Raw genomic sequence first — 18,937 nt, forward strand, 5'->3', positions numbered from 1 at the left:
AGAGTCACTTGATATTTGTAGTTGAACTGATATCCTTGGCCGGAGTGACAGTACAGTAGGTAGGGTGCCTGCTTTGCATGAAGTCAACTCAGGTTTGACTCTTATGGCAATTCCCTATGGTTCTCAAGCATAGCTTGAGTGCACAGCCTCCTGAGTGCAGAGCCAAGAGTAAAACCTGAATGAGCATCACCAGGTATGGCCCAAACATTTCTACCCACAAGAAAATCCAGAATTTCATATATCTTCTTAAAAGAACAAAAAGTGACATAAAATGATAGTAGTAATAGTAATTTTGTTTGTTTGTTTTCAGGTCACAGGGTCACACCCAGCAGCACTCGGGGGTTACTCCTGGATCTCTGCTCAGAAATCGCTCCTGGCAGGCTCGGGGGACTATATGGGATGCCAGGATTTGAACCACCGTCCTTCTGCATCTAAGGCAAACGCCTTACCGCTGTGCTATCTCTCCGGTCCTAGTAGTAGTAATTTTTAAATGAAGATAACAATTTAAGAAAGGAAAACTCAAGAAAAATGAAGACAGATAAAATTTTAATTTCTTTAGATTTCTCCTTCATTCATTTGTAAGCTCAAAAAAAAATAGTTGATGACATGAAAGTTGCTCAGTAACAAAGTACCACTTGATCTGCATGTGTGAGGATCTGAGTTGAAAAACTATAGGATGGGAAACTGCTTCCCCCCACAAAAAAAGAAAGACTAAAATGAATCACAATGTAAGTCAAGATAACCAATAAATGTATTAGGTAATTTAACAAGTTCAGACTTAAACTATGATGAAAAACAATTTAAGTTGAGATATGTTGGCAATAATAAATACATCTTGGTTCCTTATCCTTTAAAGTGAAGTTTTGCACAGCTAACATTCAATAAACAGGCTTTCAGAGATACTTTTGACTCTATGCTCCATAATTCAATTATCCACATCAAAATTAGTAGAAAAGAAAACTTTTAATTACTCTCACAATCCTACCATTCCCTCAAAATATTTATACAGACCATATATACAGAACATAGTTATTTTTAGAGACACATGGGTCTTAGTAAAATGAGGGGGCCAGAATAAAAGGTAACAGAGCTAGTACAAAAATAAATCAGAAACAAGAATTAGGTCTGTCAATCCAAAAACAAAGCAGAAAATCAGTACCACCTATTTTGTAAGCAAACTGTCCTATAAATTTTAGATGTCTACCTAAATCATACCATGATGAGCATCTTCTAGATCATTCATTTATTCTAGGGCTTCTAGAATAACATATAGAAAACTCCGAAAACAATGGTTGGGTTCTCAGAGTGATAACCTGAGTTACAAGCTATTTGTTAACAAGAAGTAGTAGAAAATTTTTTAATAAAAACTTTCTAAGTCCTCTAAGACTAAGACTGAATATGTAATGAATAGTAAAAATGTAATTTCAATATTTTCCGTTTAATTAGTGGAGTGAATGTTTTTTAAAGTTGTGATAGGGGCCTGAGAGACAGCTTGAGTCATAGAGCACATGCCTAGTACATGGAAGGCTCTGAGCTGGATTTTATACAATACCTAGCAACCCAAGAATGTGGAGGAGACCCCTGATGGCCCTTGAGTACAACTGAAAGAGTCTGATTGTCCCCGGCTAAAACAAAGTTGGAGCCCTTAAAATATCAGTCCTACAAACCCAGGCTGGGTGGGTGCACTCAATCTTTGGTGTACATGGCTATTTTAAAATTATTAAAAGGGGTTTGAGAGACAAGACAAAGGATAAGGCACTTGCCTTGTAAGCAGCTGACCCTGGTTTCAATTCCTAGTATTATACACTATCCTTCCAGTACCACCCTGAGCACTGGGCCAGGACTAAGACCTTAGCACAGCTGGATATGGCCCAAACCCAATCCCCCCATTACAATATTATTATGTAACAACAAGAATACTGTTTGAGAAATTTTCATTTCAGTGTATTTTCTAAGTAAAAGTCACAAATCTATATTGAACATGAAGTCACTATAGAACAACCATGTTTATTTATAAACTGAAGTGAACGATTTTAAGTAAAAATTAAAAATTACCTTCAAATAAACTGAGGTCTCTTCGTAGCCGTGGTCCATAAAGCCCTTCTAAAATACTCTCAAAACCTGCATTTTTAAAGAAAGAAAGCTTATTAATTACTGGAAAAATTAACTTCAAAATAATCAAAATCTATAATACTATGAATCAAAACTTTACAATTTGACATACTATGACATTTCACCTTTAGTTGTACTAAGTTGAACTAGACAATATATAACATACCAAGGCAAAGAACCACACAATGAGTATCAGAGAATTACACAGCTCTATTATGGGCATATTTCTTTCATAATCAATCTGTGGAGAGGGAAATAATTAGAAAAGAGAACCTGTTTGTATTTGTTATTAAAAAACATTAACTTAGAAGAACATGGGCTCGTGGGCCACACCCAGTGGTTCTCAGGACTTACTATAGGCTGTGTGCTTAGGAATCACTCCTGGTGAGATTCAGGGAACCATATGGGGTGCCACGAATCGAACCTTGTGTAAGGCAAATGCCGTAGCTGCTATGCTATCTCTTTAGCCCCAGAAGAAAGTAGTTATCTTTGACTTTAATTATAAGAATGAATAGCTAGGGCATATGGGATGCCGGGATTCGAACCACTGTCCTTCTGCATGCAAGGCAAATGCCTTACCTCCATGCTATCGTTCCGACCTCAAGAATGAATAGCTGTTAAGAGATTCCCCCAGGAATTAAACTGAAGGGTCTCATGCATGCAAGTTCAGTGTTTTACCACTGATCTACAACCTTGGCAATGGAGGGAAAATTCTTGTTATGGAAAGTCTAATGCAAATAGCTTAAATTTAAAAACCAAATATAACGTTTTGATCAACAGTATGAATCACCATGTTTCAGGAGAAAAACATTACTAAAAAACATGTCAGATTAGCAACATCGAGTTTTAAAATTTAACAAGTATTCTACTATTTAGAAATACTAATTAGAAGCACTATTATCCCAAGCAATGCTCTGGAGTCTAAGGATGACTTCTGGTGGGTGGCAGAAAAGAAAATTATGAAGATGCCCTGCTAGATCTCAAAAAGCAATTATCTACTATATATTTCTCAGTTGTAAATTACAAAGCAAAATGATTTTAAAAAGAAACTTTCCCAAGTGCTGGGGCAATGTAGACCTAGTGGTAGAGCCTTGGCATGTTCAAGGCCCAGGATTCAATTTCCAGCACTATACCCTCCCATCCCCCTCCCTCCCAACCCCTTCTGCACCTCCAGGCCCAGAGTCTTGGTGGTCCCCGAGCACTGAAGATCAGGGGCACAGCACTGCCAGCCAAGCACGAGAACAAGCACTGAGCTTCAGTCCCCTTGCCAAGCATGGATAGATAGCTAGATCAGGAATGTTATCAAAAAAGTATGTCATGTAACATCAAGTGAATATTAATATCAATGCATCAGTCAAAAAGTGACACATCTAAATAGATCACGAAGAAACGCACTTTACAACTAATGATGACTTGTAGAAAATACTTATTAGCAGGAAAACTGGCTGAATGAGCCTAAACTCAATATATTCTATTTGATGTGCTCAATATGATCCTAAAAAACATATTAAGTACCTAATTTAGAAGTGCTATTCTACAATGAGTTAAAAAAAAAAAAAAAGAACAATGTCTCCCCACATAAGCCTACTCTAAATCAATTCTAAGAGTTAAGTCTGGAAAGAACAAGGAATTATACTTGGTTCTGTTGGATTTCTCAACTCTGCACTATGTAAGATCAAGGTCTTATACATATTAATTTACTAATATGAAATTGATGCATTATATCAGCATTAATATTAAGTAGTAATATTCCAATATTAATTGAATATCTGTTTATTGATATTAATTATTATGTTAAATTTATTAATCCTGCTGATTTATTCAGACTGCATAGTATTGGGGCTACTGTTAGTGGTATCATTATTTGGAGGGGGCACACCAGGCAGCATTCAGGTTATTCTTGGCTCATCAATCGGAAATTACTCCTGGCAGGCTAGGGGAACCATATGGGAGCTGGGGATTGAATCTGGGGTTGGCAGTGTGTTAGGCAAATGCCCAACCTGCTGTGCTGTTTTGGCTCCCAGGTAACCTAATTTTAAAATGTGTTTTTGTAGGTTTAGAGAAATACAACTGAGGTTTGTTTATTGGCTTTCTGCACCTCTACTAAGCTCCAATTTTAATTTATAGCTTATAAGTCTCTACATATCGATATTATTATCTACAGGTAATGATAACTTGGTTTTCTCCTGTGACTCCTTATTGCTTTAGTATCTGTATGCCTTCACTAAGATCCTGAATATGATACTAAAATTTAAGGGTGATAGCAAGCTTCTTTGTCTTATACCCTAAATAGTAAAGGAACCAAAAGTACCATCACTAAATACAATGTTTGCTAAGTATTTTAAAAATTGGTAACACAATCACATTAAAGAATCTTCTTCTTTGATAGAGGCTCTCTATCATGAGCTACTTGCTAATATCTGTGAAAATTATTTTGAGCCTATTAAATAATCATTAAATTTTGTTTCTTTCTAAATTTTAGTAATGATGACACACAATGAAAGTTAATTCAGCATTCTTTCAGGTTGGAAAACCCCAATATTGCCATGAAGTTTTTTTTTTTCTTTCTGGGCCACACTCGAGGACGGGGATGTTCAGGGATCACTCCTGGCTATGCGCTCAGAAATCACTCCTGGTTTGGGGGACCATATGGGACTCCAGGATATGGAACTTCAATCTGTCCTGGGTTCGTGCATGCAAGGCAAACGCCCTACCGCATGCACCACCACTCTGGCCCCATCGTGAAGTATTAAATTAGCCTATGCATTTCTTTCATACTTACTTAGTTTTGATATCAGAGTAATGCTGCCCTCTTAAGAATGTCAATATTCTCTCTTCTACTCTCCAGGGGAAAAGGTGAGAAAATACAGGATGTTCTGACTAATAGTGGAACAAATACATCATAGATACAAATTGGAAATAGTCTTTCTGAAGGGTTTATTGTTGTTCAAATTTTAACTGAGGTCTCTTCGTAGCCGTGGTCCATAAAGTCCCTTCTAGTTCTTTTTGATGAGTGCCAGTCTCTCTGGTGTTAGGTGGCATCTCATTGCTTTGATTTGCATTTCTTTTTTTTGTTTGTTTTTGTTTTTTTGGGCCACACCCGTTTGATGCTTAGAGGTTACTCCTGGCTAAGCGCTCAGAAATTGCCCCTGGCTTGGGGGGACCATATGGGATGCTGGGGGGATCGAATCTGGGTCCTTCCTTGGCTAGCATTTGCAAGGCAGACAGACACCTTACTTCTAGCTCCACCTCACTAGATTTGCATTTCTTTTATGCTTAGTAATAAAGAACATTTTTAATATGCCCCCTGGCCATTTGCATTTTTTCTTTGAGGAAATTTCTATATATCTTTTGATTGGGGTTAAATTTCTTTTCTTGTACCAGTGCTTTATATGTTTTGGCTATCAGCCCTTTATCAGATGATTGGTGGGCAAATAGGTTTCCCCCAATCAGTGCATTGTCTTTGTGTTCTTGTAGTTATTTCTTTTGAGGTGCAGAAGTTTCTTCATTTAATGCATTCCCATTTGTCTATCATTACTTCCATTTGTTTGGCCAGTGGCATGTCAGCCTTAAAGATGTCTCGAGCTTCAATGTTATGTAACGTTCTGTCAATATTTTTGTATATATCTAATAAGTTCCAATATGATAAAGGTCTTTAAACCATTTTTATTTGCTGTTTGTACACGGTATTAGAAAGAGGTCTGAGTTATTTTTTTTTAAATGTGGCTAACTAATCATTTTTTTCTAGCACCACTTGAAGAGGCTTTTCTTGCATCACTTCATCTTTTTTTGCTCCTTTATTGAAGACTGACTGACTCTTTACCTATGGGCCTGTCTCTAGATTCTCTATTCTATTTGACTAATCTCAGGGTCTGTCCTTATTCCAGTACCACATTCTTAATTACTACTATTCAGTAAGTATACATTTTGGTTCAGCCAAACATGTATGCATATTTTTCCTAGGATTTCTTGTTTGGTATCATAGATATTTTCAAAGAAATTCCGGTGATTCTTTTAATTTCTGTGATATCTGATGTAATATCTCCCTTAATGAAATGAAAAGGTTAACTGGGGTTCTCTTTCTTTGTAAATCCTATCCTGCTACTTGTTTATCAATCTTGTTTATTTATTTATTTTTTTTAAAGAGCCAGCTCTTGGTTTAATTAATCTTTTGGGCTCTAAGTCATTAATTTCTGCTTTAACTTTTATGTGTTCCTTCCTCCTGCCAGCTTTGGATTCCTTTTGTTGCTCGTTTCCCAATTTCTTAAACTGTGCAGTTAAGTTATTTATGTGAGGACAGTCTTCCTTACTGATGAATGCTTACATATATCACTTTTGCTGTGTACCAACAGTTCTAGTAGCTAAGTCCTCATTCTTGTTTGCTTCTAAGGATCTTTTGATTTCTGCTCTGATTTCCTCTCTGACCCACTGGTTCAGTAGTGAGCTGTTCAGTTCCAAGTGTGAGTTACTTCTTCATTTTGTTTGTGGTTTACTTCTAACTTTAATGCTTCATAATCTAAGAAGATGGTTGATACAATTCTATCCTCTTGGCTTGATGGAGGTATGTTTTGATAGATGCTTGATGGCAGAGCATGTATGTGGGTGACCACGCACCCCACATGATTCAATGTTCCACCGCCTGCCTGATAGCCATAAAGTTTGCATAGCCCCGAGCCAACAGAAAACTCTGCAAATAAATTTAGCTCAGCACACAGAATCTGGCTTAACCAGATTCCTTAACCCTTCCATGGAACCTGTTTTTGTGTCTGCTCTCAAGCATATAGTTATAGATATGTTTTTGTAAAGTTTAAACTGTGATCCTTATTGCTTGCACAAAAGAAAGATCTAAATGGAATATAGGCTAAACAAAAAATTGTATTTGCGTAAATATCAATTAGCTATTTGTTTAAGAATTTGCTTCCCCTCCCCCCATCCTGCCAGGTTCCTTCTTATCCTTCCCGCCATCAAAATGTGCTCCCATTGATTAAAATTGTTGTACTTGTACAAATCTGATTGGTTTATGTTTCAATCCTATGTTACTACTCCTCCCACTGGAGCAGGGCATAAAAACCCTGCTCTCCCCTCAATAAAGCCTCTCGACTGGCACACACATCACCCTGAGCGTTTTACTAACTTCTACAGCTTAATTTTTTAGGTGTTCACAAAAGAGCTTAACACTCGCGAATTATTTGTAGTTGCCTTCTGCCTTCTGTCCCGGTTGAGAGAAAGCTGCTGGCCGGAATTCTCTCCCAGTAAAGGGCAGGAGCGGAGGCAATTGCACATGTAGTTTGTCTATCACGGAGAATGCCCCATGTGCACTGGAGAAAACTGTGCCTTCAGTTCTGTGGGGATGAAAAGCCCTATACATGTCTACTAAACCCCTCATTACCATTTATTCCTTCAAATTCTGTATTTTTGTGCTTAATCTTTTGATAGCCTAGTCTATTTGATCTATCAAGTGGTGGGGAAATGATGCTGAATACCATTGATTTACTGATCTGGTCCTCAGCTACAATGACTCTGCTGCTGAAGACTTTCAGTGAATTCTTCATTTCACCTACCAAATTCTTTAGTTTCTTCCATTTCTTACCATTCAGTGAAAACATCTTCTAGTTTCATTAAGGTTCCATATATGCAGGCACAAGCTATACTTTTATAGATTTCTAACTTACTTACACTGTAATAAAAGAAAACGCCCAATATGATTTTAATCTTGTCATATAAACTTTGAAAATGATGTGTTGTAAGACTTTATCCACAATTAACCCAAAAAATGGTACCCCCCCAACTTCCTCTTTTTGTTAAAATCTCTCCTTTGCTATGTAAAAGTCCACCTGGATCACTCTGCCCTCCCCCATCCTGGTAGAATTTGTTCTGGGATAATAAAGAAAAGTCAGTTTTGGCTGACACCTCATGGTTCAGACTGAAGCCTGACTGGCTTGGTTTATTAATCTTTCGCAAACCGTAGATTTTATTTTAAGCATATAATGAACAATATTTGAAAAGTCTACACATATGCTTGAACAAATTTTGTATTTAAAAAATGTTGACTGTTCATTAGTTTAACATATTAACTTGTGTTCTTTTAATCATTCTCATTTGTTGGAAAAAAAGTAAAATCTCAGATAAAACTGTTTTTGTCTAATTCTTTTCACCTTTCAATTTTTTGCTTTATATGCTTTTGAAAATATTTTATTATGTGCTTATCATTCTATCTTCTATGATGGCGGCTGTGCTATAGGTTATATGAACTAACTTCTTTTTTTTTTTTTTTGGTTTTTGGGCCACACCTGGAAGTGCTCCAGGGGTAACTCCTGGCTCTGCTCTCAGAAATAGCTCCCGGTTTGGGGGTCCATATGGGACGCTGGGGGATCGAATTGCAGTCCGTCCTAGGTTAGCCACATGTAAGGCAAATGTTCTATCGCTTGCGCCACTGCTCCACCCCCTAGAATAACTTCTGATTAAGTCTTCTTCCCTAAGAACAGAAGCAAGCTAATTAAGGGGCTTCTTTACAAGGGTAAGACTTAAGCTCTCTCATAAGAATCAACCCTATGGACCTAGTCACTAACTGAAATGCTCCACTTCATAAATGAAATTACATCAGGGTATCAGGTGCTCATTGTATACATTTTGGAGGCACACAAACATTCAGACTGTAGCCTAGTTCAAACCAATTTCAGGGCTTCACTAATTCAGGAATAATTCAGTATCTCATTACGTTTCTTATTCCTGCTCAGAGAAAACATTTTTTAGGTCTAGCTGCTTTTACCCTTGTAGATTCTTAGAAGTCCCACCTCAATTTTGGGGGAAATCTTAAACAAAAATATCCACCTTAGAAAAGCCCCAGAGTTTGAGTTTGATCCTCAAACCAAACATGCTTTTTGTTTCTATTGTTATATTATCTATCTGCATATTTTTTCCCCAAGTCCATGAGTTGTCTATAACTTAGTAGTCCAACATATCTATTTCCTTTTAGGTTTGTTTTTAGGTTCTTCATTAATGTTCTTTTCAAATTCTGAGTGAGCACAACAACAAGCATTACTATTTTATGATTAAAATTGTTCTTACTAGTATTTAAATAATATTTTTTGTTTATTGTTTTACCACTCTTGGAAGTCTCAGGAGACTAGATGGGATGTTGGGATCAAACCTGAGTTGGCTCAGAGTAAGGTAAATGCCATACTTGCTGTGTTATCTCTGACCCCTTAGTTATGTCTTTAATAAAGATAGAAAATTTATAAATATATTTGGACTTGATTTATATTTTTTATGGTCATCAAAAATGTGTCTGACATATTTAGTACATCTGTTCTGGGTATTCTCCCACCAGTTTCAATGACATAGCTATCGATTCTCTTACAATTCACTTGTGGTAAAACCCTAAGTCCTCTTCAAATGATTAAAATTTTGCTACTTCAAAAAAAAAGAACAAAAATTTTTTTGCTACTTAGCTAGAGTGTCCAGTTAATAATAATCAAAATTCTGAACACTTGATAACTTACACACAAAAACAAAAAAAAATTATAGTGTGTCTTATGAGACAGTGGGGAGACTACTGTCAGAGGAGTCTTACAGTACTGAAAAGCTTTCAACAGTATTGTCTACCTAGCATCAGTCTTCCAAACTGAAAATAAAGATATTTCAGACAATACAAAACTGGAGAGTACTGATTATCAAAAGATCAGCATAGCACTAGAAGAAAAGTGTTTTCTTTTGAAGGATCGTTCATGCATAAAAATAAGATCCACCAATAGGTGGATCTATTGAAGAAACTAATGAAGATTCCCCAAAACGATCAATTAGAAGATAAATAGAAAATATATTTTCCCACTTTGACTTCTCTAAAAAAATCATGCCTTTGACCGTACCCCACCCCATACCCCGCAGAGCAATCCTTGAAGTACAAAAAAAAGGATGGAAATCATCACTTTCCTCAATTTCAAACTGTACTACTCAACAGTAGTAATTAAGACAGCATGGTACTGAAATAGACAGGCCTCAGATCAATGAAATAAAACTGAATATCATAAGACAGACCTTTAGATATATGATCAGTTCATTTTTTATAAGGAAACAAAAAGTAGGGCAAGGAAAGCCTCTTCAACAAGTGGTGTTGGGAAAATTGATCAGCTACATGCAAAAAAATTAACTCAGGCCTTTTTCTAATACTATTAGCAAAATTCAAATTAGCATGAATTAAAGACCTCGATAGCAGACCTGAATCTATGTACCTAGAGGAAAATGTAGACAAAACTCTTGATGACATTGAAGCTAAAGGCATCTTCAAGAATGAAATGTCAACTGACCAAGCAAGTGGAAGCAAAGATAAACAAAAGAGATTGCATTAAATTTAAGGAGCTTTTGTATCTCAAAATAAATAACCAGAATACAAAGACTTCCCATGGAATGAGTGAAATTATTTACTCAACATTCATCTGATAAGGAGTTAATATCAAAGATATACAAGGCACGAACAGAACTTTAAAAGAAAATTAGGTGAGAAGAGATGAACAAAAACTTCCTCAAAGAAGAAATACAGGTGGCCAAAAGGCACATGAAAAAATGCTCTATGTCACTAATCATTAGGGAGATGCAAATCAAAACCACATTGAAATATCTCACACCACAGAGACTGGCACACAACAAAAAGAACAACTAGTGCTGGTGTATATAGGGGAAAAAGGGACACTCATTCACTACCGATGGGACTATCATCTGAAAAACAATATGGACATTCTTTAAAGAACCGAGACATTGAGCTTCCATTTGACTCAGCAATCCCACTTTTTGGAATCTACCTCAAAGACTCAAAAACAAAATGGAGAAAAGACATTTGAAGCCCTGTGCTTCTTACAGCATTTTTTGCAATAGCCAAAATATGGAAACAACCGAAGTGTCCAAGAATAGATGATGGGAGGCACCATGGATTATTTATTACTGTCATAAGAAAAGACAAAGTCATTTGTTGCTGCATGCAGGCACCTGGAAAGTACCTTGTTAAGTCAAGTTAGTCAGAGGGAGAGAGACTGATGCAGAATGATCTCTCTCCTTTATGTGATATAAAGAAACATAATGGAGACAGAGCGATAGCACAGCTATAGATAGGGTGTTTTGCCTTACACACGGTTGATCAGGACGGACCTCGGTTCAATCCCCAGCATCCTATATGGTTCCCCAATTCAGGAGCGATTTCTGAGTGCATAGCCAGGAGTAACCCCTGAGCATCACTCGGTGTGGCCTCGCAAAAGAGAAAGAAACATAATGGTGGATGTGGTCTGGGATGCATTGTTGGGGAAATAAATAAGGACAGAACTAAATATCCAAGACCTGAAGCCAACGAAAATAAATTCAAGGGACCTAAACTTTAACAATCTAAACTCAAAGGGGCCTGTTACACTGGCAGGCTAGAAGACAACAGGTGGTGTGAAGAACACTGACACATTGTACATGTGAAATTCAACTATGAAGGAGTCTGTAGAACACAACTGTTTCAATAAAATAAAATTACAAAAATATAATGGTGGATTAATGAACACTCAAGACTATGAGGACTGGTCTTCAGTAGGAAACATGTCACCTAAGAGGACTGGGGCATTGAATAGGCAGGGGTGTTCAACTGGGAGGAGGTGATGATACTGAAAGGTAGTAAAAGTGTTATGTATCAGCCACAGTACTGGATACCATGGTGCAAAAATTTATAAAACACACACACACATGTGTGCGCGCACACCTATCATAGAAGCAGACTGGTGGGTGGGAGACAAATAGGAGTGGGAAGGGCACTGGTGAAAAGACTGGTGTTGAAAATATCATATGCCTGAAACCCAATCACGAAAAACTTTGTAAATGCATGGTGATTAAATAAAAAAATATTAGCAATATTGTTTAGACCTGTTAATACTTTACAATCATATCTGATAACGGACTTGAAAAAGTATTTTTACATTTGGGCCTCACCTGGCTTTGCTCAGCTCAGTGCTCAAGGATTGCTCCTAGCAGGCTTGGGGGACCAGATAGGTGCCAGGGATCAAAATCAGGTCAGCCACGTGCAGGGCACTTTACCCACTGTGCTATCACTCCAGGTTGAAAGACTTGCAGTCTTAACATTCAGCAAGCAAACAAGTCTTGGGTCAGAGAGAGAATGTAATAGATAGAGGGTTTGCCTTGCTTACAGCCAAGCTGCTTTGATACCTGGCACTGCGTACAGTTCCTTAAGTGTCTTCAGAGGTGATTCCTGAACACAGACCCAGGAGTAAACCCTGACTACCTTCAGGTGTGGTGCAAAAATAAAATAAATGAACAAAATAAAGAAGTGATTTTTAAAATGGTTAAAGTGACAATAGCATTTCAAAGAAAACATGCACAGCAAATAAGTACATGAATAGATGCTCAACATTATCAGTGATTTGGACATTACCGCCTCAATAAAGTATCAATGCCTACCAAACGATTAGAATGACTAAAAAGAAATGGCTAGAGTAAATAAAGTACATGATTAGCTTATACAAAGTACAGTTAAATCCTGGGTACCACAGGAACCCTTGAGCAAGAACAGGAATTGGAAGGGGCCTAGAGCACAGCAGGCACAGCATTTGCCTTGTCCGTGGCTAACCCAGGTTTGATCCTTGGCATCCCATATGGTCCCTCGAGCCTGCCAGGAGTGATCTCTGAGGGCAAAGCAGCCAAGAGTAAAACTTATGTGCCACCAGGTATGGGCCTCAAACAAAAACAAAGAGAAGATAAGAACAAACAAACAAAAAAACAACAAAAATGGTTCCCGAGGCCCAAACACTGTCAGGTCTGACCTCTATATTAAAATAAACATTTAATAATAACTTCTTTATTTAAGCACAATGGTTACAAAAATGTTCGTAGTTGGGTTTCAGTCATCAAAGGTACACCATCCTTCACCACTGTAACATTTTCCCTCCACCAAAAATAAACTTCTAATACCTCATGCTGGTCATTGGGCACAACATTCTCATAAATTGCCGTGGAATATATATGATGGTACAACCAACCTAGAAAAACGAGTTGACAATTTCTGAAAAGTTAAACATAACACTGATCCAACAATCTCATTACAAAATATTTACCAATACAGATAATAATAACAACAATCTCATTACAAAATATTTACCAATACAGATAATAATAATAATAATAATAATAATAATAATAAACAGCCAACCACCAACAACACTTACATATAGATGCAGCCATAGATTTTCATTCAGTTACCCAAGTCTGATAACTTACAAACACCTTCAACTTTTGACCATAAGAACTATGGTACAACAGAACACTGAACTAAAGGAACAACATGGGCATTAACAGCAGTCTGCTAACCTCCAGGCAAGAACTCATGTATATTTTTTTTCATGTATATCTCTCCCCAAACTTAATGATCATTTTGAGAAATTAGTATTTTAATATATACTTTAGTTTTACCATGCAGCTAGAGAATGAAAGATGTTGTCAGAAAAATAATAAAGGAGGAAAAGATTTATAGTACTATTTGTCAATAAGATAAATTTACAACATGCATTTTCAAAACAATCTATGTGTAAGTGGATTCAAAGTAGTTTGACTTGTGTGTTGAAAGATCCAATTGTACTGATACATGCAATGAAATGGATATATCTCACATGCTTATTAAATGGAGGAAGCCAGACTCATAAGTATGAAAGTATGAAGCTCTTTAATACTGTAAAGTCATGAAACATAAACCATATGAGTAATCATTTCATCAATATGATACTCCAGAAAAATCAAAACTAGTAAATCAATGATTGTCGGTTTCTGAATTTAGGTAATGAAAAAACCAACACAAAGAGCAAGTGGGCTTTTGGGAATGGTGAAATTGTTTAATAATTTGATTACTGAGGAGGAGCCAGTGCTCCAACTGCTTGCATGTCAAAACTCAAAACTGCACTCTGTAAATTATACCTAATAATACTTGTCAAAAAAATTTCATGTCAAATGATGACTTTTGAGGCAAAGAAAAGTGAAGATAATTAATGAGAATTAAGTCAACTGTGAAGTTTAGTTGTTTTGATGGGTTTATTGTTCAGAGCAATAAAGTCACCCAGGAATGATTTTAGGGGTTACAGTAGAGATGAAAGAATGAATAATGGGTGTCAAGAGTCGAGGTGAAAGAGGAAAGGTAACAAGCTTTCTGCATGCTCACGGAATATTATGAATCCCATTATCCCTGAAAAATCATCTATTGTATAGTGACAGAACAATGATTTGAAAGCAAAAACACACTACAGCATGAACACAAAGAGCCCTCTCGGAGCTAGAGCGATAGAAAGGCAGGAAGGGCGTTTGTTTGCCTTGCACATGGTCAACTCACTTTCAGTCCCTGGCACCGCATATGGTCCCTCAAGCCCACCAGTGACCTTCTCGGAGTGACTTCTGAGCAAAGAGCTAGGAGTAAGTAAGCCCTGAGAACTGTCAGGTGTGGCTCAGCTCCATATCTGCCCTACTCCCACCCTCCAAGAAAGACTACCTTCCCAAGTTAAAAAGCATACTAGAGCCAAAAAAGATAACCCCTGGGCACCACCAAGTGTGGGTCCCAAACCAAAAACCAAAAAAAGGAGGGGCATTCTGAGACTAAAAGGATGAAAAAAATAGTGTGATATATTCGAGTTTGGAATATTGTAGAAGAGTTCATAAGATGAATCCAGTCTCTCCCTTGAGACATAAAACTAACTTCTAAATGCTTAGGTAGAAACTAAAGAAAACTAATACTAATTAGAAATTTGAAAAATTGTAAAGAATTTAAGTTACTTTACCTTAGCCAAAATACTCTCCCAAACATCAATCTGATTCCAGCCAGGTGCTGTTTTCTTGTCTCAGTTAGTCCCAAATATCCTGCTGCTTGTCTCTCTTTCTTTGGCTCTATAGATGCTGCCATTCCTCCGTATTATGTTTTTCTTTTACTTTTTTGTTTTTTGGGGGCCACACCCGGTGATGTTCAGGGGTTACTCCTGGCTATGTGCTCAGAAATTACTCCTGGCTTTGGGGACCATATGGGATGCTGGGGGATGGAACCACAGTCCATCCTAGGTTAGCACATACAAGGCAAATGACGCCTTACTGCCTGCCTCACCTCTCCAGCCCCTTAAGACATGTTTTTCAAGAACCATTTTCTTTTTACTATTTTACTTTTATTTTATTGAAACCATTGTGATTTAGATGGGCTCAGAAATTGCTCCTGGCTTGGGGGGACCATATGGGACGCTGGGGGATCGAACTGCGGTCTGTCCTAGGTCAGCCACATGCAAGGCAAACGCCCTACCTCTTGCGCCACCACTCTGGCCCCTTTATTATGTTTTTCTAAAATGCTTTCTGTACTTAGTGTGCTACACGTTTTAAGAATCTAAGTATATAGTCCAATAAAGTCTTTACAACTCAAAGAGTATTAAAATTCATTCAAAAAGTGAATCATGACTTAGAAATTTGGGTATCTGTAAGCATCTTGGGAAATCTATTGCTTCCACAAAACACAAAGTTGCATTCATGTATTTTGACTGCTAACTCTATCCCATGATAGGCTTATAATAGTAACAAACTCTAAACTACGCTAAAACAGCAACAACAAAAACAAAACTCATTTCATTTTAGTTTTGGGGCTATACCCAGGAGTGCAGGGCTTATTCCCATCTCTGCTCTCACAGTTCGAAGGGGTGGACAGGATCAAATCTGAGCCAGCCTCAGCTGTGTACAAGTTAAGTGCCATTATTAACCGCAAGTCAAGTGCCATTATTAACCTCTATACTCTTTCTCTGGTCCTCAAACCATCTTTGGTTTAAAAAATATTGCCATTAGGGCCCGGAGAGATAGCACAGCGGTGTTTGCCTTGCAAGCAGCCGATCCAGGACCAAAGGTGGTTGGTTTGAATCCCGGTGTCCCATATGGTCCCCTGTGCCTGCCAGGAGCTATTTCTGAGCACACAGCCAGGAGTAACCCCTGAGCACTGCTGGGTGTGGCCCAAAAACCGAAAAAAAAAAATTGCCATTAAATCTATTACAAATATACAAGAAAAAAATATGATTTTGTGGGGGAGAAGGGTCCTTTCCTAGACAAAAGAGTGGCTAAGGTAAAAAAAAAAAAGTAAAAGGTCACATTTAATTTCCATAATCTCTTTGGATCACCAATACCACTTTAGGGCCAGAGCGGTATCTCAGCGGTAGTGCATTTGCCTTGCACACAGCTGACCTAGGACAGACCTTGGTTCAATATCCCAGTGTCCCATATGGTCCCCCAAGCCAAGAGCTATTTCTGAGCTCAAAGCTAGGAGTAACCCTTTAGCATCACCAGGTGGCCCAAACCAAACCCAAATAAAACAAAAAAAATAGATAAAGTGATTATTTTTTGTGTCTGCTAATGAAACAGGTAAAGGGGGTGGGTGGGAAACTGGGGACAATGGTGGAGGAAAGGTCACACTGGTGGTGGATTGGTGTTGACGCACTTAATGCCTGAAACAATTGTATTATGAAACAGCTTTCATATGTAAATCAGTGTTATAATAAAATTATTTAATATTTTTAATAAAAACTTTCTAGCACATGTATTTTTATTAAGAAATAATTTTAACTAATAGCCATCAGATCAGTTTTCATGATTAGGATTAAAATAATCAGTGGGTAATGCAGAATACATCAGTTTATAGTATGGTTATTCATCATCCTATGCTTAACTTTAATTATCCATTACTTCCTGTATCTTTTTTTGTTACTCCTGGCTCTGCACTCAGAAATTGCTCCTAGCTTGGGGGACCATATAGGATGACAGGAATAGAGCCCATGTCTGTTTGGGTCAGCCGCATGCAAGGCAAACTCCTTATCACTTTGCTACCACTCTGGCCCGTCCTGTTTTTTTTTTTTTGTTTTTGGGTCACACCTGGCAGGGCTTATTCCTGGCTCTATGCTCAGAAATCGCTCCTGGCAGGCTTGGGGGACCATATTGGATAGCGGGATTTGAACCACCATCCTTCAGCAGGCAAGGCAAACGCCCTACCTCCATTCTATCTCTCGGGCCCCCTGTATCTATTTTTTAATAAATTTTTAAAGATACATTTAATTACCTGTTATTTCATACCATCATTTGGTAGGTTTCACTTCTCTAATCATAAGTTTAGATATGTCCTTGATTGATCAAGTAGAGGAAATACTGGATTCAGCATAGAGGCCTTCATGCCCACCTCACTCCTGCCAACACTCCAACCCTAAGAAAAGCAACCACACACAACTCTGCATTAGCTATTCATACAAAGCTGCTCCCTGCAGCCTACAGCACATTTTAAGCACCACTCCTACCCCAGAAACATGGTTGAATAATGATAACTCATTCGTAAAATCCGATTTTCAAGATCACTGAAACCATTAGACTAGACTTCTAGAAGACAACATGGGGGAAAAGATCCTTAATAATAATCTTAGAAAGTCAAAAGCTCATGCAACAACAACAACAACAACAACAGAATTGGGTTATTAGTCATTAAAATTAAAAGCTTCTGCATGCACTGGAATGTAATAAAAAACCAAATTCATGAAAAAAAATTTGAAATATCCTAGAGAATTGTTATCATCCAAAATTTACTGACTCATACCACCCCAAAATAAAAAGATAAAGTATCCAATGAAAAAAATGTGTAGCCAAATGAGTTTTCATGGATGATACACAAACTGTCAAATGTTACATGAATAAAGAGCTCAAAGGACTGATAGCACAGTGGGTAGGGCATTTGCCTTGCACGAGGCCAACCTGGGTTTGATCCTCAGCATCCCATATGGTCCTCTGAGCCATTCAGGAGTGATTTCTGAGCTCAGAGCCAGAAGTAACCTTTGAGTGCTGCAGGGTGTGATCCCAAAACAAACAAACAAAAAAGGAGCTCAACCCTTCACTAAAGAGGGAAACAGAAATAAAAACCACACTGAAATATCACCCCATGAACAGCTATCATCAAAAAAGATGAGAGATAATATGAACTGGAGAGATGTGAAAAAAAGAAAACCTGTGTACTCCTAGTGAAGCAGAATGGAGGTTACTTAGAAAATTAAAAAAGAGAACTTACATATGATGTAGCAATTCCATTTCTGCTTATTTATGTGAAGTAATAAAACTACAATCTTATTGCAATATTTTTCACAATAGCAAAGACATGGAACAACAGGCAAATGAATAAAGATGTAATATACAAAGATAAATTATTTGTGAGAAAAAAGGAAAATTTTAGATCAGCAACAATATGGTAATACTAGAGGATATTAGATTAAGTGAAATGATAACACGAAGAAACTAACACAATACTAAAGAATCATGAACAGTTCTTAAAAATCTCTTCCAGGGGCTGGAGCGATAGCATAGCAGACAGGTCATTTGCCTTGCTCACAAATGACTCAGGATGAACCCGGGTACGATCCCCAGCACCTCAAATGCTTCCCCATGCTTGCCAGGAAAGATTTCTGAGTGCAGAACCAGGAATAGCTCGAGTGCCACGGGATGTGGCCACCAAAACAAAACAAAAACCTCTCTTCCAACTACTCTATTATTCATTTAAATATTTGTAAGTCTACCAGGTTTTCTAGAAACAAAGTGGTTAAGAAGAGACAAGTATACTGCCTTTAACTTAAAGACCTGCAAAAAGGGGAAATTATACGCAGGCGGGTGAAATCACATAAATAAATCTTTGATACTTTTATATGATAAATATCATAAAATGCATAGAAGCTGCAATAAGGATGAAACCATGCCATCTTATTTGTTATGTCAGCACACTGATCATCACACTCAAATGTCAGTTGAATAAATAAGG

The 18,937-nt window shown here is 37.5% G+C and overlaps 1 protein-coding gene across 1 annotated transcript in view; it reads right to left on the reverse strand.

Moving 5' to 3' along the window:
• LCORL (ligand dependent nuclear receptor corepressor like) overlaps window positions 1–18,937 on the reverse strand; it is a gene marked incomplete at its 5' end in the record, with an annotated part of 124,635 nt that overhangs the window by 64,722 nt on the left and 40,976 nt on the right. Inside the window, one exon of the mRNA XM_049789968.1 lies at window positions 2,056–2,121. Within this exon, the coding sequence (XP_049645925.1) occupies window positions 2,056–2,121 (66 nt within the window). The remainder of the gene's footprint in view (window positions 1–2,055; window positions 2,122–18,937) is intronic.

Source organism: Suncus etruscus, chromosome 16 (genome assembly GCF_024139225.1).
Source record: "Suncus etruscus isolate mSunEtr1 chromosome 16, mSunEtr1.pri.cur, whole genome shotgun sequence".
Classification (NCBI taxonomy): domain Eukaryota; kingdom Metazoa; phylum Chordata; class Mammalia; order Eulipotyphla; family Soricidae; genus Suncus; species Suncus etruscus.